Source organism: Callorhinus ursinus, unplaced genomic scaffold (genome assembly GCF_003265705.2).
Source record: "Callorhinus ursinus isolate GAN/ISIS: 27379988/994484 unplaced genomic scaffold, GSC_fseal_2.0 scaffold24, whole genome shotgun sequence".
Classification (NCBI taxonomy): domain Eukaryota; kingdom Metazoa; phylum Chordata; class Mammalia; order Carnivora; family Otariidae; genus Callorhinus; species Callorhinus ursinus.
In genome coordinates, this window is record NW_027397086.1 from 3623506 (window position 1) to 3643125 (window position 19620).

Here is a 19620-nt window from a genome sequence, read left to right on the forward strand (position 1 = left end):
CTAGTTAATCTACTAACTAGTTAATCTACTGAATGGTTAACTAGCATCTCTGGGCAAAATATTTCAAAGCCTCTTGTTCATCCTATTGAGATGATAAAAAAATTAAAAACAACAACAAAAACCAAGCATTCCTCAGAAGACAACAAACTTGAGTTTGTAAATAAGATCTTCTGACCCTAAAGAATAGTAGGTTCTAGGAGCTCCTGGGTGGCTCAAGTCGGGTGAGCATCTGCCTTCGGCTCAGGTCGTGATCCCGGGGTCCTGGGATCGAGCCCTGCATCGGGCTCCCTGCTCAGCAGGGAGTCTGCTTCTCCCTCTGACTCCCTTCCCTCTCGTGCTCTCTCTCATTCTCTCTCTCTCAAATAAATAAATAAAATCTTTAAAAAAAAAAAAAAGTAGTAGGTTCTAACACAAACGACGACTGTGTTTAGGTTTTGCATAGCTTCGGACAAAAGCACTTTTCTTTGAGCTCGCAGCAGTCCTACGCCTATGCAGGCGCTGAACCTTCCTTCTTACTGAGGTCTGCATATGAGGGCACAAAAATCACCGTGTAAAGTCACAGGTCCCATGCTTCCTTTGAGAAAATACACCCGGAACAGGCAAATCCACAGAGACGGAAGGCAGACTCGATGAGGAGAGAGGGGAAGGGGAGTGACTCCTCCTGGGGCTCGGGGTATGAAAAGTTTCTGAACTGCAGAGAGCGCTGCGGCTGTAGAACACACCGCAAGTGCACCAATTCCTAGGGAGCTGCATGCTTACCCCCAGGTAACTGTTATGTTCCTCGATCTTTACTTTAAAAAAAGAAAAACGAAAGCCAAAAAACCAAAAACCCCAACTGGGGCCTCCTACTAGAGGCCTGGGAAGGGGGAGAGCATCACCCGCCTAGTCCCATCGCCGAAGAGGAAATGCCTAACACACACACGTACGTGTGTACCCATGTGCGCACACGTGTGAAACCCTTGTTAGCACAAAAGTGTGCCACAAAGAAACCCCTGTCCTTTGTCCTCTTCATCCACAAAGAAACGCCAGGGACCAAGTTCCAAATCATCCACCGGTGGTGTGCTACGTAGCCTTAAAAAAGACTGAGGTCCTAGGTCACGGACATTCAGGGAGACAACTGGCCCAGACTCTTCAAAACTGTCAATGTCGTGAAAAATGAGACACAGAGGGCGGGGGGGTGAGGAGACAGGGTACTACCGCAACGGGAATTCCCAACTGGATCCTGGACCAAAAAACAAACCCGGACTAGTGAAGACATATTTGAGACAACTGGGAGAAATGGAATTGGGCCTAGGTACAATATTGCTATACTGGCCTCAGACGTGGGGTTGGAGAGCGGAAATGCAGGGCACACGGGAGGCAGAGGCCCAAGTAGTTAGAGGTGAAGGGCCGCGGGTCTGCAAAGCGCAGACAGGGGGGTCCGGCAACATGGAAGTGTGTGCTTAGAGGTAAAGCCAACTGGTGGCTACTGGCGAAGGGTGTCATGCGGGTTCACTGTTTCGTCCTTTCTAGTTTTCTATAGCTGTGAAATTCTAACTAAAACAGGTTTGTGGAAGACTAAAGTATACCTCTAGCAAGTGAGAGATACGTCTAAGGAAGAAACCGAATGCCATCTGGCGGGAAGTGGGGGAGATGGCGCGCACGTGGACAGGGAAGCAGAGACTCATTCCTGATTTGCTGGCATTCAGTAGCCGGAGGATTTCACATCGACCATAGCTGACTCTCCCGAGAATGACCCCATGAAGGCTTTTGGGCTTCGTACCGGAAATCACTGAGGAAGCGCTGCAGGTCGTGGGAGTCGCCCAGCTTGGCCTTGCGCTGGTCTGCACGCTTCCCCAGGCTGCTCCACGCCTGGTCCAACTCTGTGCACTTTTCCTGCAGGTCCTCGGCCGACTCGGGGTGGGACTGGATCAGGCGCTCGGCCGTCTCCCCCAGGGAGTTGACCTACGGGAGCAAGGCGGCAAGACAGCAAGTAAGGGAGCTGCGCTCTGCCGAGTGGGGATTCACTCTGCCCAGGGCCAAAATGTCCATGGTGCTGCCGCCTCTCACCTTGTCGCCAAGAGCCGCGAGATCCCTCTCAAAGCCCTCGTGCTTGCGCTGCAGGGCTTGGACACTGGCCAGATCATGGCCGTAATTGTCTGTGTTTAGAGCCTGATTCTTCTCTTCAATCCACTCTTTGGTTTCGTCGGCATCTCTACGGGGAGACACACAGGCGGTTAAGGACTGCTGGGCACAGCTGCCTTGAGTCCAGGACAAGCACGACAAACGTGTCTAGTGGGCACCTGTATGTCTGTCAGCGGCTAGCACTGAAAGCTCCGAGAAGCGGAAAAACACTCACTCACTCACTCACTCTACAGAGCAATCCACTCCATGACAGATATGGTCTCAGACACGGGCGCGCAAGTATCAACCAGATCTGAATCAGCACGTTTAAGGATCACCAAGGTCAACCCCCTCTCCAGCCCCGAGCTGACCCACACCTGTGGAACCTCTGCACTTCATGGGCGCTGCCCAAGAGCTGGCTCCGCTCCTCGGCCAGCTGCTGTAGGGACCGCCAACGCTCGTTCAGCTCCTGCAGGACGACAGTTGTCAGCTCCGCTGCACCCCCTTCTGTCGCGCCCATGCCAGACCAGGCAAGGGGCAAAGAACCAAAGCTGGCACTCAGCTTGTAAGGAAAGGCTGGAGCACAGACAATTTCCTGTCTCCAACCTTCCTAGCTGAATAAATTAGTATAGACAGGACAGCAAAAGTCCCGAAGGTGAGGACCTCGCCACAGTTAGCCACATCAGACGGCGCCAACGCTCTGTGAGTATCTGACCTGGAATCCCCTCGAAAGCTGCAGAGACATGCAGCCGACTTATCCTCACTCTTAACTCCTAGCCTGGTGCCTCCCATGCAGCAACTGTTTCATAAATAACTACCGTGTGGGGGGTGTCTGCCTTTGGCTCAGGTCATATCTCAGGGTTCTGGGACTGGCCGGCCTCAGGCTGCCTGCTCAGTGGCGAGTCTGCTTCTCCCTCTCCCTCCCGTACTCACTCTCTCTCTTTCTCAAATAAATAAAAATCTTTTTTTTTTTTTTAAAGATTTTATTTATTTATTTGAGAGAGAGAGAATGAGAGATAGAGAGCATGAGAGGGAAGAGGGTCAGAGGGAGAAGCAGACTCCCTGCTGAGCAGGGAGCCCGACGTGGGACTCGATCCTGGGACTCCAGGATCATGACCTGAGCAGAAGGCAGTCGCTTAACCAACTGAGCCACCCAGGCGCCCCTAAATAAAAATCTTTTTAAGATTTTATTTATTTATTTGGAGAGAGAGAGAATGAGAGCGAGCACAAGAGGGAGGAGGGTCAGAGGGAGAAGCAGACCCCCCGCTGAGCAGGGAGCCCGATGCGGGACTCGATCCCGGGACTCCAGGATCGTGACCTGAGCCAAAGGCAGTCGCTTAACCAGCTGAGCCCCCCAGGAGCCCTAAATGGATAAAAATCTTAAAAAAAAAAAAAAAAGGAACTACCGTGTGGATAAATCCCAGAGCCTACTACCCCCGAGCTCTGAGCACAGCTGCACCCCAGGCCACGGCAGGCCAAGCAAGGCCTTGCGCTTGAGACAAAACACTGTGGGGACCAGAAAGAGACCAAACCTCTCCTACGAGGCGGCAAGAGAGGCATTCCCCGCCTTGTGGGCCCTACACTTCTTGCAGCTCCTGGCCCTACTAGAAGTGAAGGGAAGGCTGACTTTACCGCTAAGGCCTGGTGAGTTCTTGACGAGGAAAGGCCATCTCGCCAGCCTGCCACGGAGAAGAGCGGACACTTTCCCAGGAAACCCTCGGGCCCAGGACAGTGACAAGTGCAACAGCTTGCGTGACTACTTAGGACGAGGGCTTGGCTACAGTCAGGAGAAGGAAAACAGTGACGGAGGCTGGGAGACAAGGGGGCTGGCCACGGTTTCTTACCTTGATGGAATTAAAGGTGGCCACGGTGTGAACCATCAGACGAGCAGACTATGTAGGGGAGGAAAGCAGAAGAGCAACACTAATCAAGTGTCTGCCAATTAAGAGACAATTCCGAGGAGCAAGTGCTGTTCATTAGGTCCCGATTTTCAACCAGAATTATCTTAAGGGGACACAGTCAAAATTCTGAGCAGAGCCACAAATAAAGGATTAAGAGTGAAAAGGCACAAAGCGCTCAAGTGCACAATTTAATTAAGTTCACTCGATGAAGAGTCAAGAGAGACTGGTGACAACCACAATTAAAACAGCGGGCTGGGTGAGGGGGGGGGGCACCGGGCTGGCTCCGTCGGTAGAGCATGTGACTCTTGATTTGGGGGTCGTAAGTTTGAGCCCCATGTTGAGTGTAGTGATTAATTAAAAATAAAATCTTAAACACACACACATACACACACACAAAAACCCCCAGCTGGCTGACAGAAAACAGAGCTCAAAAACTGTCTTCTTGTTCATACTACAGAACAGTCCAAAAAACACCCAATTTAACAAATGCTGGCAACTGAGACTGAATAAATATACCAAGAACTTCGTATCTTTCCTTGGCTCCCAGGCTGCTCTTCTTTTTAACAGTTTCCCCCTTGAGCTAAGGGGAACAGCCTTACCAGATTGGGGGGAAAAAAACCCCAACACAAAGACCAGTGAATTAGCTTTCTTCTCATCAAGGTACAAATCAGATGTTCCTTGGGATCGCAAAGCCCACCCAAGTTTTACGTGAAAGAAACCCCGTATTACAATGCCTGTGATCTTCAAATATGTTAAGAAAATCAGGGGCCAAGCTGGGATGCAGGGAAGTCAGGCTCATCGGTGCTCCTGTGACACGCCCAGGTGACACTTTCAACCAGTGTAGGTTCAAAAAGTAGACACCTCTGTCCCCAATCCGTTTCAGAAATAAAAAAAACAAAAAACCAAAACCTTGTATTTCTCTATTTATTTAGTGGTATTGGTATTTATAAAGCTACCTGAAATTACTTCTGAAAACGTATTTGTTACCAAAAAAATCCTGCCAGGAGATTAGACAGGTAAGGATGTTGCCCACTCATACCACCAACGATCATATATTGCTTATGAGAACAATTCAGATTGAGAACAAGGGAGAAAGCTGAATCAAAGGGAAAAGGCATGCTCCCCCCAACGTGGCGCCTCTGTAATGAGCAGAATCATCCGGGCCAGGAAGGGTGAGGCCAGAAGCAACGGACCCTAGCCAAGCACCTCTGTCTGTTTGGAATAGTGTCTGTAGTAGGTATATCTCTTTTTGTTCCTCCTCCTGCATCTCTCTGCAGGATCTGGTGTCTTTGAAGCAGCATTTCTTAGACCAGCGGGCAAAGTGGCTAGGCAGAGGTCATTTTCTTTCCCTGCCCTGTCCTTCCGGATTGCAATCCCAGAGGTGCGACCACACCTAACAATGCAGGCCACCTGTGCGAGCTTTATTCTGGGAGTGCTGTGGGTATTAAACGCCATCTAACCCTACTCTTTCTGAGCACTTGTAGGGAAATACCTTGCTTCTCTATATTAACAATTGCATTTTAAGACATGACAAGAGTCAAAGAATAGAACGCCAGGGTCAAAAAGAAACCAGCCCAAACAACTCCAGAAATGACCAGACTCCCAACAAGCCCGAATCCTCAGAAACACCAGAAAAACACATATAATATGTCTATTCCTGAAAACCTTTGGAAACAATAATTGGCAAAGGAATTCCTACCTTCCATGGGGACGCAGTCTTGGAATCGGTTTCATCCTGTTCAGAGGAGGAGGCAGAGTTTACGCAGCCATGCGGTGCAAAACAACGCAGCCCCCACCCTCTCCCATCCATGGCGGGGGGGGGGGAGGGGTCCCAGAGCCATCAGCCAGACTGGCGTGGCGTTTCCCTGAGATCTCCAACTGTTTGCTGGCTTAGAGCACACCACAAGGCTGCTTCAGGGAAGTGAAGCCAACAAACAGGAGAGGAAAATTCTGGTTTTTTATGGAGTGGACCAAAATGAAGAGAATTGGGAAATTTAGTAAGAAAACTACCAACTTGTGTCTCTGTCAATGTAAACAATTGCTGTGGAAAAAGTTTTAGAAAACTGAAGAGAGAACTTTTTTTTTTTGGTCTTCTGGACAATGGCAAATCCAAACCTATTTCTGCTATTATTTCTTTTCCAAAGATTTTTGCCAACAAAGGGCATCTCTGAGGGTTGGGGACAGAAATCCTTAAGAGACTCGTAACTTTATATGCTTCCCATGACCTACTCCTCCTCACGGACTTACCCTGGGCATCATGCCATACACCTCCTACAAGGAGAGAGGGAAACGAGTTTCATTACTAGAGCAAACACACAGCTCTCCAGGACACTCGTCACTGTCAACCCCGGACACGGGGACAAAATTACAAGAGAGACGAATTGGCCGGAAGAGCTTCTTAAGAGTCTAACAGAGTGTTTATATGTAAAACCTTTTATTTATTTAAGAAATGGGTGTGTTTAACTACTAATTAAGGACCATGTAAACAGTAAACAACTTCCACAATATGGAATGGGCACATGGAGAAGACAGGAGATAAATGAAACAGTGATGGACACCTGACCACACCCTGGCCACCCCTCTGCGCTACAGGACACTGTGTGTTGGGTTCAGAGGGACACAGGAAGGAGCCAAGTTGCTTCCTGCCAGTCACACAGCCTCAAGCCAAGCCCCGGATACTTGCCTGCTGCTGCACCGCCTGCACCTCCTCGGCCATCAGACCTTCAGACTCCAGGTCTTCAGCCACCTTGTTGATGTCCTTCAGCCGTGACTCATTGGCCTTCAGATCCTTTAAAGCAAAAGCCATAATAACTAAGACTCTGAGAGCAAATCAGAGGAGGAGGCGGGCAAAAGAGGTTCACAAACGATGGTTTGAACCTATTCATTTCTGTTCACTAGGTATCCGATGAACTAGCTTTTCTATTCCATGGCAGTCACCTCCATCAGGAAATCGTGACCGTGGCTATCAAGGAAGCAAGGAAATAACAGGGCACTGTCTGACAACAGCCTGTCTCAAGTTCATTTAATTAACTGTGGTTCATAAACCATTATTCTGTTGGGATGGAAATTTGCTTTCATCTTTCTTTGGAGGAATGTGTTTTCAAAATGTGCTGAAATTCTAATACCAGCCCCTGTGGGAAAACAGCCCCTCACCCACATTAACTGGTTATAAAACGCTTCAAGCGGGGACGATACACACGATGTGGCCGGGCCGCCTGGCGGCTCGGAAGTCAGGCGTCTGCCCTCAGCTCAGGTCATGATCCTGGGGTCCTGGGACCTCCCTCCCCCACTCCCCCTGCTTGTATTCCCTCCCTCGCTGTGTCTCTGTCAAATAAATAAAATCTTTAAAAAAAATAAAAGGTCTTAGAACAAGAAAACCGCCTGTATTTCCTTGAAGCTAAACTGGTAAAAAGAAACAAAGAAAAAGAAACAGGGTCCAATTCACACCACCGAGAAATGGCTCCTCAGCGGGTGGAACAGTCTGTACCGTGTTTGTTCTAGTAAACTACAGTCACGGGTCCAGAGATCCAAGTCTTTGGGCCACTTTTCAGCTCAGATGCAAGACCTCCCCTACCTTCTGGAAGTCATCGAACTTCTTCTGCAGCACCTCGACCTGCTCCAGGTCAGCGCCCACCTCCTCGCTGGTCAGGGCCGCCTCCTTCTCGTTGATCCACTGCTGCAGCTCGTTTGCCTCACGGAACAACATGAACCGCTTACAGCTCTTCTCCAACATGCCCTTGCGCTTCTCGCCCAGCTCCAGCAAAGAGTGATACCTGAGGTAATTGAAGAGGGTGACAAGAGGGGACGGGTAGGCAGTTAGCTTCCTACAGAAGCTAACCTAAGGGCAAACCACCGGTGTCTCTTGTGTGGGTCCAAGGCCATGAGTGTGTCATGATGGTGCCCAGGTGACAAGGGGTCAGAACACAGATGAAGATGAAGCTCCTACGGGCCCACACTATGGCCTCGGGGATAAGTACACACTTGCTGTTTGCCACTGGGTGGCTCGGACAGCCAGGCACACTCATCCCCGGGCCCATTTTGCACTTAGAACATCACAACCACAAACGACTGGAACCAAGCGTCTAGCACAGGAACACGGGGTTCATGCGAGCACAGCGGAGACGGGATGCTGAGCACAATGCAGACAGAGGTCCTGCTCCGCTCTCATAACTCCCTGACTGCCCCAGGCGGTGGGGGGAAGGCAGCCCATGTTTACAACAGCCTTGTACGGGGCATTAGCCTCTCGGAAGGGTAGGCGAGTGATACATTGACTTCTCAGAAAGTTTTAGCAACTTCAGAAGGAAAATCAGGTCGAATGCAGAATATCTGCACCACTTCAGTGGTTGTAAGATTTTTTTAAGAAGAATCAAAGAATACTCATGCTCTTAGGAGCTAAAATACAAAAGGCTGAACTACTTATACTATCTTCGGAGATGTGAACATGATGAACTTAGTAAAACTAAGTTAAAGGCTAAAGAAAATCCACCATCACCATCAAATCTAAGCTTCTCAGAGTGAGATAAAAAAAAAAAGGCAACGAGGTACCAAGACTCAAAGCACTTTAAAGGGAGGAATTTCGTTTCCTTCCCACTGAGCAACACTAAGGACCCAGCCTTCAGGTTCGCTGCGGAGAGTGGCTGGCCCACCACCAAAGCCAACAGAGGGGGAGACCAACAACACTCTGAACGTACAGCTGCACATAGAAGCGACCCAGGAGACAAGCGGCCATCGACTGACACGGTGCCACCGAAACCTCTTCCCTGGTGAAGCTGCCACATGGCGGCACAGTCCCCCCCACCTCGTCTTTCTGGATGAACAAGTGCCTTGAAGAGAAGCGGCAGAGGGAGAACGGACACGGGCGCTTGGCAAGGCCGCCCGCCTACTCACAGTTCCTCCACCTGTTTCATACGCAGAGACACACTGCCGGCCTCCTTAGTTATGCGCGTCCTGCACGGGAGGGGGGGCACAGCAAAAGCATGCACAGATTAGTGGGATTAATCCACAGGAAAGGAGAGCGGCAGCTCCGACGGGCACCAGGAGGCCGGACGCTTCAAGTGGGGGCAACTGAGGAGCCATTCAAAAGCTCTCGGAAGAAGGCCAGGCCACAAAGGAAATCAGTAAAAAAATAGCCGGGAAAGTAAATTAGAGGGGTTAGTTTGCCTTCCTTTTCCTGAACAGTCTGCCACATTTAAGGTGGACAATTTTCCTTGTACTGGCAACACGGGGAACTTCGCAGAGCAAGGCGAGGGGAGGGAAGGGCTGCCCCGAGAAAGGGACCGGCCTGAGAGCGAATACGCTCCACCAGTCACATGTCGGGCCGGCGGCTTTGCTCCCACAGTTACAACCCTGTCTCAGCAGGAACAGAAAAGGTCTGGATGTGGACCTGATCTTTCCAGGGGTCTCAGAGTCACAAAATTTCTATTACAACAAAGTCTAGTGAGAACATATCTTCCGGGTATTTTTCAAGTGTCCAAAACTTTTGAGCTCATTAGCAGAGCAAGACACCCTACAGGAGGGACACAGGTCGATATGGGAGCTCAGGGAGAGGACAGGGGACAGAGCCATTTCATGAAAAACCACCTCTGTCTCAGAGCAGAAAGCAGGAGAGAACCACTCTCCCAACAGCCTTTTAAAAGGGGCAGAGCTGTAGAGGACCTCTACCAATCCCAGAACATCTCCCCAACTGAAGGACAAAGGTTCAGAGAGTGACGTTTAGAAAATGCTGTCGAGGAAGAGAAACTCACTTTAGGGGAAGAAACAAAATAAGGAAAATAAAGGTATCAGGCAAAGGTTTTAGGTCCAAAGGGGTTAAAAGGGACTTGTGCCAAGTGGGAAGAGGGTGTCCTGAGTGCACACGGGCACGGGAATAGTCGCTCTGAAGCCTTGGGACACTGCCTCAACCGTAGCCTACATGGGATGGAAAGTAAGCCCTGAGGGACACCGGGACCTTTGTGGTTGCCAGTATGGCCCTTACTGGTGGTCAATCTGCTCCTGCCGCACGGTGATGCTGCCCTGCTCCTCCAGGAGATTCTCGCGGGAGGCCGACTGGGCGGGGTCCAGCTTCTTCACGTACGCGGCCGGCACGAAGCCCTGCCGGTCGTTCACTTCCACCTTCCACCAGTCCTAAGGAGACACGCGGACAACTGAAAGCACCAATTCCCCAGGAAGGGAGAAAGCCAGGAGGCCTGTGCGCGCGCACGCATGCACACACGCACACACACACACACGCACACAAGGATCTCATGATAGTGTCAAGGTCACTTTGTTCAAGGACTGTCACCTGCCAAGCATGGAGAGTGGCACGAGAAAGCCGCAACGACACCCAACGTGAGGGGCAGCCCTGTGTCACACTCCAGAACTTCACTAACAGTGTGACCACTAGCCACACGTGGCTTCATACGTTTAAATAAATTAGATTAAATTAAGTTTAAAAACTCAGTTTATAACCAGTGACATTTCCAACGCTTAATAATCACTTGTGGTAATAGCTACTGCAGAGCGAGCACACACAGAAAATGTCCACCATCACAGAAAGTTCCATGGGACAATGCTGTTGAGTAAACCAGAATGAGACCGGAAGATGGCTGAGAGTCAACAGAAAATACAAATCACAGGTTTTCTCAAATGCTCATGATTAGGGTAAACTGGGGGTATAAGAATAACGTCTTTAACGATGGCTGTGAACATTCCTCCAGCCTCAACTAGTATCTTTGGTGATTTATTGGATGACGTGTGGAGTACCATGCACCTCACCTCAAAGCCACTGTCAAACCAGCATAAGTCAAGGGAGGAAGGCCGTTGACCCGGAAAGCATTTAATTTTGAGAGCCTATGGGGTGACGTCACAGCTGCTGTCAACTATCTGTAGTCACACAGTCTAGGTTAAGAACCAACAGCTGCAGGTTCCAGAAAAACAAACTTTGGTCTGAAGAGAAAGAATTTCACCCAGAGGTGTATAATCAGGAAAAGAAGCTATCCCAAGAGTGAGCCAGCTCACTGCTTCCAGGTATCTGGGAAGATGGACGGATTACCCTCTTGATCTTCCACGAGATGGACCCGTATCAAGGGGGAGACTGGGCAACTCTGATCTCTCCTCAAATTCTAACCCATTCATTTCAGACACAACGACCCACAGACACCCCACCGAGCAAAACTGGTGGTGTTGACAGAGACACATGACCCCTTCTGACGCCTTGCCTTGTTGGTGCTGTTGAGTAAGGTGAGAATATCCCCTTTCTTCATGGTGACCTCTCGAGGGCTCTTCTCCTGATAGTCGTAGAGAGCCAAGACCAGCTCCTTCCCAGTCTCATCATCCATGGGGGCCACTTGTTGCTAAAAATCCCAAGAAAGGGTAAACCCAGTTAAAGGATGTCCATGGTGTGCATCCAGGCACATGACAGACTCCAATTTCAACTCCAATTATACCTAACACATATTAGAGTTCTCCTCTGAAGCTACCAGTAAATTCTGATTCCAGAACTTTAGCTGTTCTGAATCTTAAAGAAAAAAAAAAAAATCTCATTTTAAAACATTAATACATCTTTGTGTCACAGGACGTCACAGTGAGGCCACCAGAATGTTGCCTACACCCATCACACCTGCCGGAAGTGGCCGGGCCCAGCCCTGCAGGTTCCTGAGCCCCCACTGCACAGCGGCTCAACAGAAGCCCAGCTCACCCGGCACGACTGAGCCTGGTCCCGCAGAGCCTGGATGCTGCTGCCGTAGGCACTGAGGTCCGACATCAAAGCTTCGTGTTTCTTCAGTAGAGCCTGAAACCAAAATCACACACGGTGACCCCAGCACAAGGAACTGGGGCGCCCCGGCCACGCTGCCTCACCGACCCGCTGTCCTCCCAAAATGTGCTCAGTTACACGCTGATTTGATGACCTCCCGCTCCACACTCTCTCCCCGTTTCTAACGAACATCAAATTTGGGGGATCTGTTCTTTGTGATTCGTAATACTGTCTTTTCTCCCTGCCCATACGTGCCTACGCAGGGCTGGAAACAGACACGGAGACAGAAGGCACAGTACCGCACATGTGGTGAATGCCCCACCCGTCGTAAGAAATCAACATCACCAGCAAAGCAAAGCCCTCCCCGTGGCTACTCCTCTCCTCGCCGCACGTGGGGCCTTCACTGTCACCCTCCACCACCGCTGTCCCCTCCCCGTCTTCTGGGAGAATCCTGGATGCTGCCTGTCGTCATTCGACTACTCCGGTTTTTGTGCAGACTGGCAAACTAAGAGTCAGTACAAGGGCTACATCTAGCCCGCCACGAATAAAATGTCAGGAGTTTCACTCAAAAACATCAATTACTGGCAAAACACGGGCTCATGGACATGCGTGCACACGCATGTGGAGAGAACAGATGGGTAAGAATGGCAAAATGCCCATGGTAGAAGGCAGTCTCCTCTCTCCTCCCGGCACGACTGTTTCCAGGGCGGAAGTAAGTAACAGGTTATGAAGCACCCTGGAAAACCGACAGCCCGGAGGCCGCAGTGCTGCAGGCGGCGCGGTCACCACGGGGCCCCGGCCTGAGCGCTGGCCGGCCCGCACACTCGCTCACCTCCGCGGAGTCCTCGTCCTTCCCGTAGTCGGTGCTGCCCACGATGGGCTCCTTCTCCCGCAGCCAGGACTCGGCCTCGTTGGCATCGGCGAAGTACTGCTGGGCCTGCAGGGAGTCTTCCAGGTCCTGCCGCCGCTGGGAGGCCTTGGACTTGAGGGACTCCCACTTCTGGTTCAGTTCGCTGAGCTTAATCTTCACGTCCTCTGCAGCAAAGTGGCCTGGAAGGTGGGCGAGGGAAGGGAAGCCGATGTAAAGGAGGCTGCCACATCGCCAGACAGACAGGTCTTCCAGGTACCCACGGCACCTCCAGGATGCGTGCGAGCCAGGCCCCGATGAATGCCCGGTTTTAGGAGAGGCTTGGGTCCCAACCTTTTAAGCGATCGGCTCAATTTTTGCCTCCTTGAGCCATGATCTCTTTCTGGACCCTACGAAGCACCAGAGATTGGACCATAAGGATATACTAAAAGCTTAACAGTGCCACCCCTACTCCTTGCTCACTGAGACACGCGCCAGGCTGCTCCACTCTGTCCCCTACTTGACCTCACTCGACCCTCCAAACTACGTCAGGAGTAGGTGTCATTACCCGCATCTCACAGGTAAGATGTTCAGATCGAGAGCGTAGGGTCTAGTCAAGATCACACAGGGAGGAGAGAATGGGGAAGTACTCAATCCCACAGCCCAATCTGTACTTAGTCCACGTACTTAAGCAAAGGACGGACCTAAGAGCAGTAGCAAAGCCACTCCCTGGATGGTAACCACTCACCTTCCTCCACCATGGCGTTCCCCTTCTGTGTAACGGCTTTGATGCGGGGCTCATGCCCAGCAATTTCTGCTTGGAGGGCTTGGTGCTTCTTTAGCAGATTTTGGACTCCAATCAAATCTTTGCCTGAAAACAGAAACCGCTCCCTGGTCACCCAAGCCATCAAGAGAAAAGTCAGCCCTGTCATTCTTAAGATTCCACCAGGGTTCCAGTTTAACTGAAACTTGACCTTGCTTGTTCTGACACGCACCTCTTTTATGCTATAAGGGTAGAGCCCCTTCTCAGACTTGATTCTTATCTGACAGAAGCAGACTGACCTCTGTTGGTGGATGCAGCGATGGGCTCTTTCTCCCGAATCCATGTCTCCTCATCCTCGACATCACGGAAGAGCTGCTGCAAACGTAGAGAATCAGCCAGCTTCTGCTTCCGGGCAATCATGGGTTCCCTGAGAGCCTCATAGCGAGCCACGAGGGCTTCCTGCTTCTTCCTGATGTTTTCCGCGTCAAAATGGCCAGCATCCTGGAACTGGCGGGCCTGAATGGTGATGCCATCAATCCGATCCTGGATATGGGAGAGGATGGAGGCTTGAAAGCGTGAACCAGCATCAGCAACTAGGTTCTGGACTGACCCTACTTCAAGAGTGGTTTGATCATATACAAAGAAAAAGTAACACAATTGTCTTCCCGGCCCGGAGTATTTTTCTGCCATCTCTTTCCCTCATTGTGGGCTTCCAGAAAGTTCTGAGGGAGTTTAGTTGGAGAAGAGGGAACACATAAGGCTACCTAAGAAAATCAACACCTTTTATCCTTCCAAAAACAAGTGTGGTCTGGACGTCCCTTGCCGTTCTTCACTCCTGTTTCCACACCACTGACCTGGCAACAGCCCCCAAGTCACACTCTACCTGGTGAGCAGCCACATCCGCCTCCAGCAGGGCATGCTTCTTCTGGAGGTTCTGGACGTTGGTAAGATCTTTGCCATAATCGTCCGAAGCCAGGTGACCTTCCACTTCATACAGCCACAGCTCAATATCCTCAACATTGCGGTTGAACTGCTGCTGCTGGTTCGCCTCGCGAAGCTTTATCCCTGGTCAACGGAGCAAGTCTGATTATCTATCTGTTAACACTACCTTTCCGCCAATAGCGCTCATGAACAATGGCCTCCTAGTGAAGGGCCAGGGGTCAGGATTGTCGTTACTGCTTCACCTCCTTCACAAAGGTAAAGACGACAAATGCTGACTTGGAAGTTCTGTAAAAAGCATTCTGACCCCTGTGAGAGAAGAACGTCTGAGATTTACTGAATGCCCTTGGCTCTCACCTGAACTTTGATTTTCAGTGATGGGGCCCAGTTCAGTCACAGCCGGTTGACCGAATCACCCCCTTCTGACTCAGGCTCCCCCACTGACCAGCAATGTCAACCACATTTGCCACATCAGCAAAGCACTGAGAATGTAAGGCAAGTAACTCCTGCGGGGGATGAGCCTGCGCACCCACCTTACCTGGGTGGTTTATGTTCCTACACTTAATGAGGAAGGGACGTGGAACCCCGCAACATTCCTCTCACGACCCAGGGAGACAGCTTCTCTTACCCTTCAGTTCAGTGGCTTCCAGCAACTTCTTCCATAAACTGATGACCTCATTCATACGAGCTGCTACCTCATCTTTGGCATAGTGGTTGACATCAATCAGCTTTTGCCCCGCTTTCTCCAGGGCGTCGATGCGGCTCTGGTTGGCCGAGAGCTCAGCCTCAAAAGCCTGATGCTTCTGTACTTTTCCTTGTAGGTTGGAGGGGTCCTGCCAATAAAAGGAAGAAGGGGGTTCTACCTTGCACCTGAGTATGGTCAAACTACCCTACAACGTACGTTACATTCGTACTTCTCTTTATGGGCAGGGGGTGGGGGTCGAAAACAGCCTACATTAAATAGTGCGGTTTTTGGAATTCCCTATTTCTTTCTTCAGCTACAATTTATCTGTGTGAAGTGCCTTTAGCTTCCCATCCAAATGCTACATGGCAATGCCGACAGGACATTACTTTATAAGCTTCATCTGTGGCAGTTTTCATCTTCTCATTGACCCAGCTCTTGAGCTCATCGGAGTCGCGGAAAAACTGCTGCAGGTGGAAAGAGTCCGCCAGCTGGGCCCGGCGACACATGGCTCTCTCATGAAGGGCGTTGCGGCGGCTCAGCAGCTGAAAGACAAGGAGCCATGTAAATCTCTGATTCCTACTCCCCAGGGATTTCTGGCTCAAGAGGCTACAAGGCAACACGCATCTCAGAAGGGAAACCCGGGGGTCGAAGGGAAGGCACGTGGAGAAGCCGGGAACGCACCGCATCTCGGCGGGTGGCCACGTCGTCCATGGCGTAGTGGTTGTTCTGAATCAGCTTGGTTGCAAACTCATCCAGTGCCTACGAGGGAAGAATCAGGGCTGTTCACTGGTAGGCACGTGGTTGCACAGTGTGGCCTCCAGAGCGAAGTAATTACTGACAGGTCACAAAACACTCTAAACCGTAACACAGGTCAACGTTTCTCCTTCGCTTTTGAGTGTTTGCTTGGCGTTATTAGTCAGAGACAACATTGTCACGCTAGCTCCCTTCAGGACGGGAGACGTTTGCTGTAGCTGATGTCAGGACACATCAGACAGGATCAGACAGGGGTCACCAACAGGTCAGCAGCCTTCCAGTTCTTGCCTCTAAGAACTGTTTTCAAGGGGAAAAATACCTCTCCATGAGCTCTAGCTACTTTTACTTTTTAATTTTATTTTCTGAAGATTTTAAGTAATCTCTACACCCAATGTGGGACTCACGACCCTGAGATCAAGACTCGCACAGTCCACCAACTGAGCCAGCCAGGTGCCCCAAACTCTTAACTACTTTCAGTGGAAGGGAAATGTCAGCGTGGAGGCTGACATCAGGAGAAGATCTAATCCCGTGAGCTATGGCAGACCTCCGCCGAGGCCGTGCTCCGCCACCACCATGAGCTCTGAAGCCCCCCCAGGGGCGCCTCTCACGCAGATCCTCTATCATGTCTCCTCGGAAACCCTCAAGAAGAATGGACTCTGGGCTGAATCTAAGGATCACCCAAAGGTACAAGAAGGGGTCTTACTGTAATTTTTTCCTCCTGGGCGCTGAGGGATTTCTCAAAGTCCTCATGCTTCTTGAGGAGCGCCTCCACACTATCCAAGGAGTCTCCCAAGTCTTCGTTCAGCAGGAAGGCCTTGAGAAAGGAAACGAAGTGGTCAGAGGGATGCCCTAGTCCTTTCACCCCGTAAGGCTTTTGGCAAGCAAAGGATACAGTGGCCAAAACATGAAAAGGAAAGAGATTCTACAGCTATTAAACTTCTAAGATCTCTTCCAGAAAGCTTAACATCCTTTAGATTCACTTAACACTAATCTAAGAACAGGGTGAAGTGCTAAGTTCCATATCAAAAACACCCCAAACGCCTCTAGAGTAGGAAGCGATCCCACACCAGTGCACTCCTCTCTAAGCCTGGGGCCTGTCCGGCGGGCTTCCAATCCCAGTGGCGGAAGGAAGGCTGGCAGAGCTGCCAGGAACCGCTTGACGAGCTTTCACCCGATTCATAACCACAAATTTCCTGGTAATTTCCTGCCCATAATAAGCCAGCCATCTGAGCAGCAGACGAGAGAGAAAAGAAGCCGTGGCGGGCAGGCGGGCGGGTGGACGGTACCTCCTGCTTGCTCATCCAGTTGTCCACCTGCTCGGTGTCGCGGTAGAAGAGCTGCAGGTCCATGCACTGCTCATACTGCTGCCGCCGCAGCTCCCACAGCTCCAGCAGGGCGGCCCGCTCCTCGGCCAGGACGCTCAGCTGGGAGGGGGACATGGGGGCCATGGGCGCAGGGCAGGGTGGCCACCCCCCCCCCCAAGGCAAACAGAAAGGCTGCCCTTGCATTTCTAATCCTTATGCTCATCTTCCGGCCTGTTTTCTGGTTGGCAAAGGGGGCGCATCCCATTCACTTGGGTCAGCCAAGTCCCAGGGAACCACACAAATCCCTAGTGGTTTGTATGTTTACGCGAATTAGGAGGGAACTCTAGTTAATCTAGAATTTATTTACTGCCATCAAATGATGTTAGGTCAAAATGCTAAGGAAACTTTAGGTAGAAGGAAAAGGGCATCTTTCTAAAAGGTGGGCAGTAAAAATGGGAGTAAGGCATCTCAGCTGAGAAAGGTTGACTGGATGGGTGTTCCATAAAACATGGGAGGCTCACAAAGGCCCCAGGCGTAAGTTTTAGGCTCCACAGCTGACAACAAGTGTGTCTTTGAAACGTCTCTTCCTAGTCTACACAATCTTAAAACATCATTCTCTAATGTTCCTCAGGTATCTTCATACTCAGATCCTGTGGAACTTGCAAATCGTGTACACTTCTACGTATCATCTGAAAGAAAGTGGTTTCCTCTGGCTCCACCACTAACGTAGGACTCAACTCCCTGCAAAGTCCCCTTTAAGTAGGAAGTGGGTCACAAATGTCCCAAACGGTTGGAACTGTCTCCCTCTGATCAATCACCATCCTACACATAGGTCTTCTTTTTCAGTCTCTCAAGAAGCTGCCCCTGAACTTCCCGGTGCAAGCTCTGTGGAAGCTTCTTGCATACCATGGCGACGCAGCCTGGATATTAGAGGATGGATAACAGCTTTCAGAGACTTTCAGTTAAAGAACGTCTCCTCTCTTACCTTCTCCCTCACTTCATCTGAGGCATAATGGCCAGCAGCAAGCAGGGCCTGTCCAGACTCATCTGCAGATTTAAAGCTGTCCTCATGAGCATCGATTTCACCCTAGAGTGAGAAAAGGCACAATTTATGCCCAGCAACTTAGAAAACAGAGACACTGAATTTCACACAATTGTTACAAATCAGAATATCCCATCTCCACCAAGGAGCAGGATCAAAGAGGGGGCCAGGCTCCCTAACATCGGTCTGGGTTATCCAACCACGAGGGCACCATTTACTGAGAACTTTTTGCCACTGGCTTTTCAGGCCACCTCTGTCAAAGCCTGTCATGTTTCTATACATTCAAGGCTCTGAGCCCCGTCTTCTGTTCCACTGGGCTCTCTGCCCTCCTTACGCTGGATGGGGGGGATTGAGGATTTTATAGCACCTGGTAGGGTACGTGCTTCCCCTGATCCCACCCTGTTCTTCAAAATTGCCTCAGCAGGTTTTGAATTTTTTTCTTCCAAATCAAGTTTAGAATCAGCTTGTCTCATTCCAGAAACAAAGAAAGACCTGCAGGGTTTCTGTGTGGAATGGCACTGAGTATAAAGATCCTGGGGAGAATTTTTCTACCTTCACAAGAGATCGTTCCAGCTGTGCACGAGATAAGATGTTCCCCTTTAGTCTGTCTTTCTTCGGTCTTTCAACAAAGCCTAACCACTTTCTCCGCAGATGTCAACACAACTTTTGTTAGATGTATTCCCAAGTACGTTATACTTTCTGATACAATTATAAGTAGCATTTTAAAAAAATGATTTTTCTGTTGCTAGCGTATTTGACATTCATATATTGACTTTCTTACATCTACCGTATTAAAACCTCTCAGAAGGCTTATACTAATAATTTTTTACGATCCTGTTTCATAGTGTTTTCCAAAACTACCAAGCCACAGAAAACCTTTCTAAGATAAAGCCTATTAAGAGCTCATAAAACCAGTTTCCTGTGGAACATAGTTTAGGGAAAAACCAGAATAAGAAATTTAATTACACCAAATATGAAACTCAGCATTTAAATGAAGACACTGTTTAAGATGGTACATGATTGATGTACAAAAGAGTAGCACCTCCATCTTGCCAGGGCGTGGCCTCTCACTTTTACGGACCACACTTAATCTCCTGACATTTAACCTGTTTCACCATCTATGAGAAGCAGGCAAAGCCAGTCTCCAAAGGCAAAACCAACAACAATCCCATGGTGAGAGCCACCTGTGAACAAATTTCAGCCACTCTGGCTGTAAGTAAGAGTCCCACCCCGATGTGTTACAAGCTAAGGCCTTTCCTTCTGGAAGATGTTGGAGACGCTACCTTGTGCTCCTGATGCCTGTCCAGCAGGGCTTCAGCCCCGGCCACGTCATTGGCGAGCTCATCGGCATTGATGAGGGCTTTCATCTCAGTCACCCAGCTGGTGAGGTCACGGAAGTCAGCAAGGAAGCGTTGAAGTCTATAGAAAACCAAGATAAGCCATTAGATGTTCCCAGTGGAGAGCCCAGATGAAAAATGCCTTCCTAAAACTCTGAATTCTGTCCTCAGACCATGCCAACTCTAGTCCTGGGACACAGAGGATTCTTCAGTC

General features: G+C 50.1%; 1 protein-coding gene across 13 annotated transcripts in view; it reads right to left on the reverse strand.

Annotated features, from left to right (window-relative positions):
- Positions 1–19620, reverse strand: part of SPTAN1 (spectrin alpha, non-erythrocytic 1) — a 61014-nt gene that overhangs the window by 20703 nt on the left and 20691 nt on the right. For 6 of the 13 annotated variants that reach the window (XM_073905658.1, XM_025888396.2, XM_073905654.1 and 3 more), the window contains exons 9-31: positions 19353–19488; positions 18013–18114; positions 17010–17147; positions 16427–16537; positions 15652–15729; positions 15357–15512; positions 14914–15118; positions 14230–14411; positions 13646–13889; positions 13332–13454; positions 12569–12786; positions 11680–11772; positions 11201–11335; positions 9979–10127; positions 8892–8951; positions 7579–7777; positions 6688–6792; positions 6252–6275; positions 5704–5739; positions 3948–3995; positions 2481–2572; positions 2050–2194; positions 1763–1944 (exon numbers count right to left, since the gene is read on the reverse strand). In XM_073905658.1, the coding sequence (XP_073761759.1) occupies positions 1763–1944; positions 2050–2194; positions 2481–2572; positions 3948–3995; positions 5704–5739; positions 6252–6275; positions 6688–6792; positions 7579–7777; positions 8892–8951; positions 9979–10127; positions 11201–11335; positions 11680–11772; positions 12569–12786; positions 13332–13454; positions 13646–13889; positions 14230–14411; positions 14914–15118; positions 15357–15512; positions 15652–15729; positions 16427–16537; positions 17010–17147; positions 18013–18114; positions 19353–19488 (2961 nt within the window). The remainder of the gene's footprint in view (positions 1–1762; positions 1945–2049; positions 2195–2480; positions 2573–3947; positions 3996–5703; positions 5740–6251; positions 6276–6687; positions 6793–7578; positions 7778–8891; positions 8952–9978; positions 10128–11200; positions 11336–11679; positions 11773–12568; positions 12787–13331; positions 13455–13645; positions 13890–14229; positions 14412–14913; positions 15119–15356; positions 15513–15651; positions 15730–16426; positions 16538–17009; positions 17148–18012; positions 18115–19352; positions 19489–19620) is intronic. The other 7 variants (XM_073905660.1, XM_025888400.2, XM_073905657.1 and 4 more) reach the window with 2 other exon arrangements.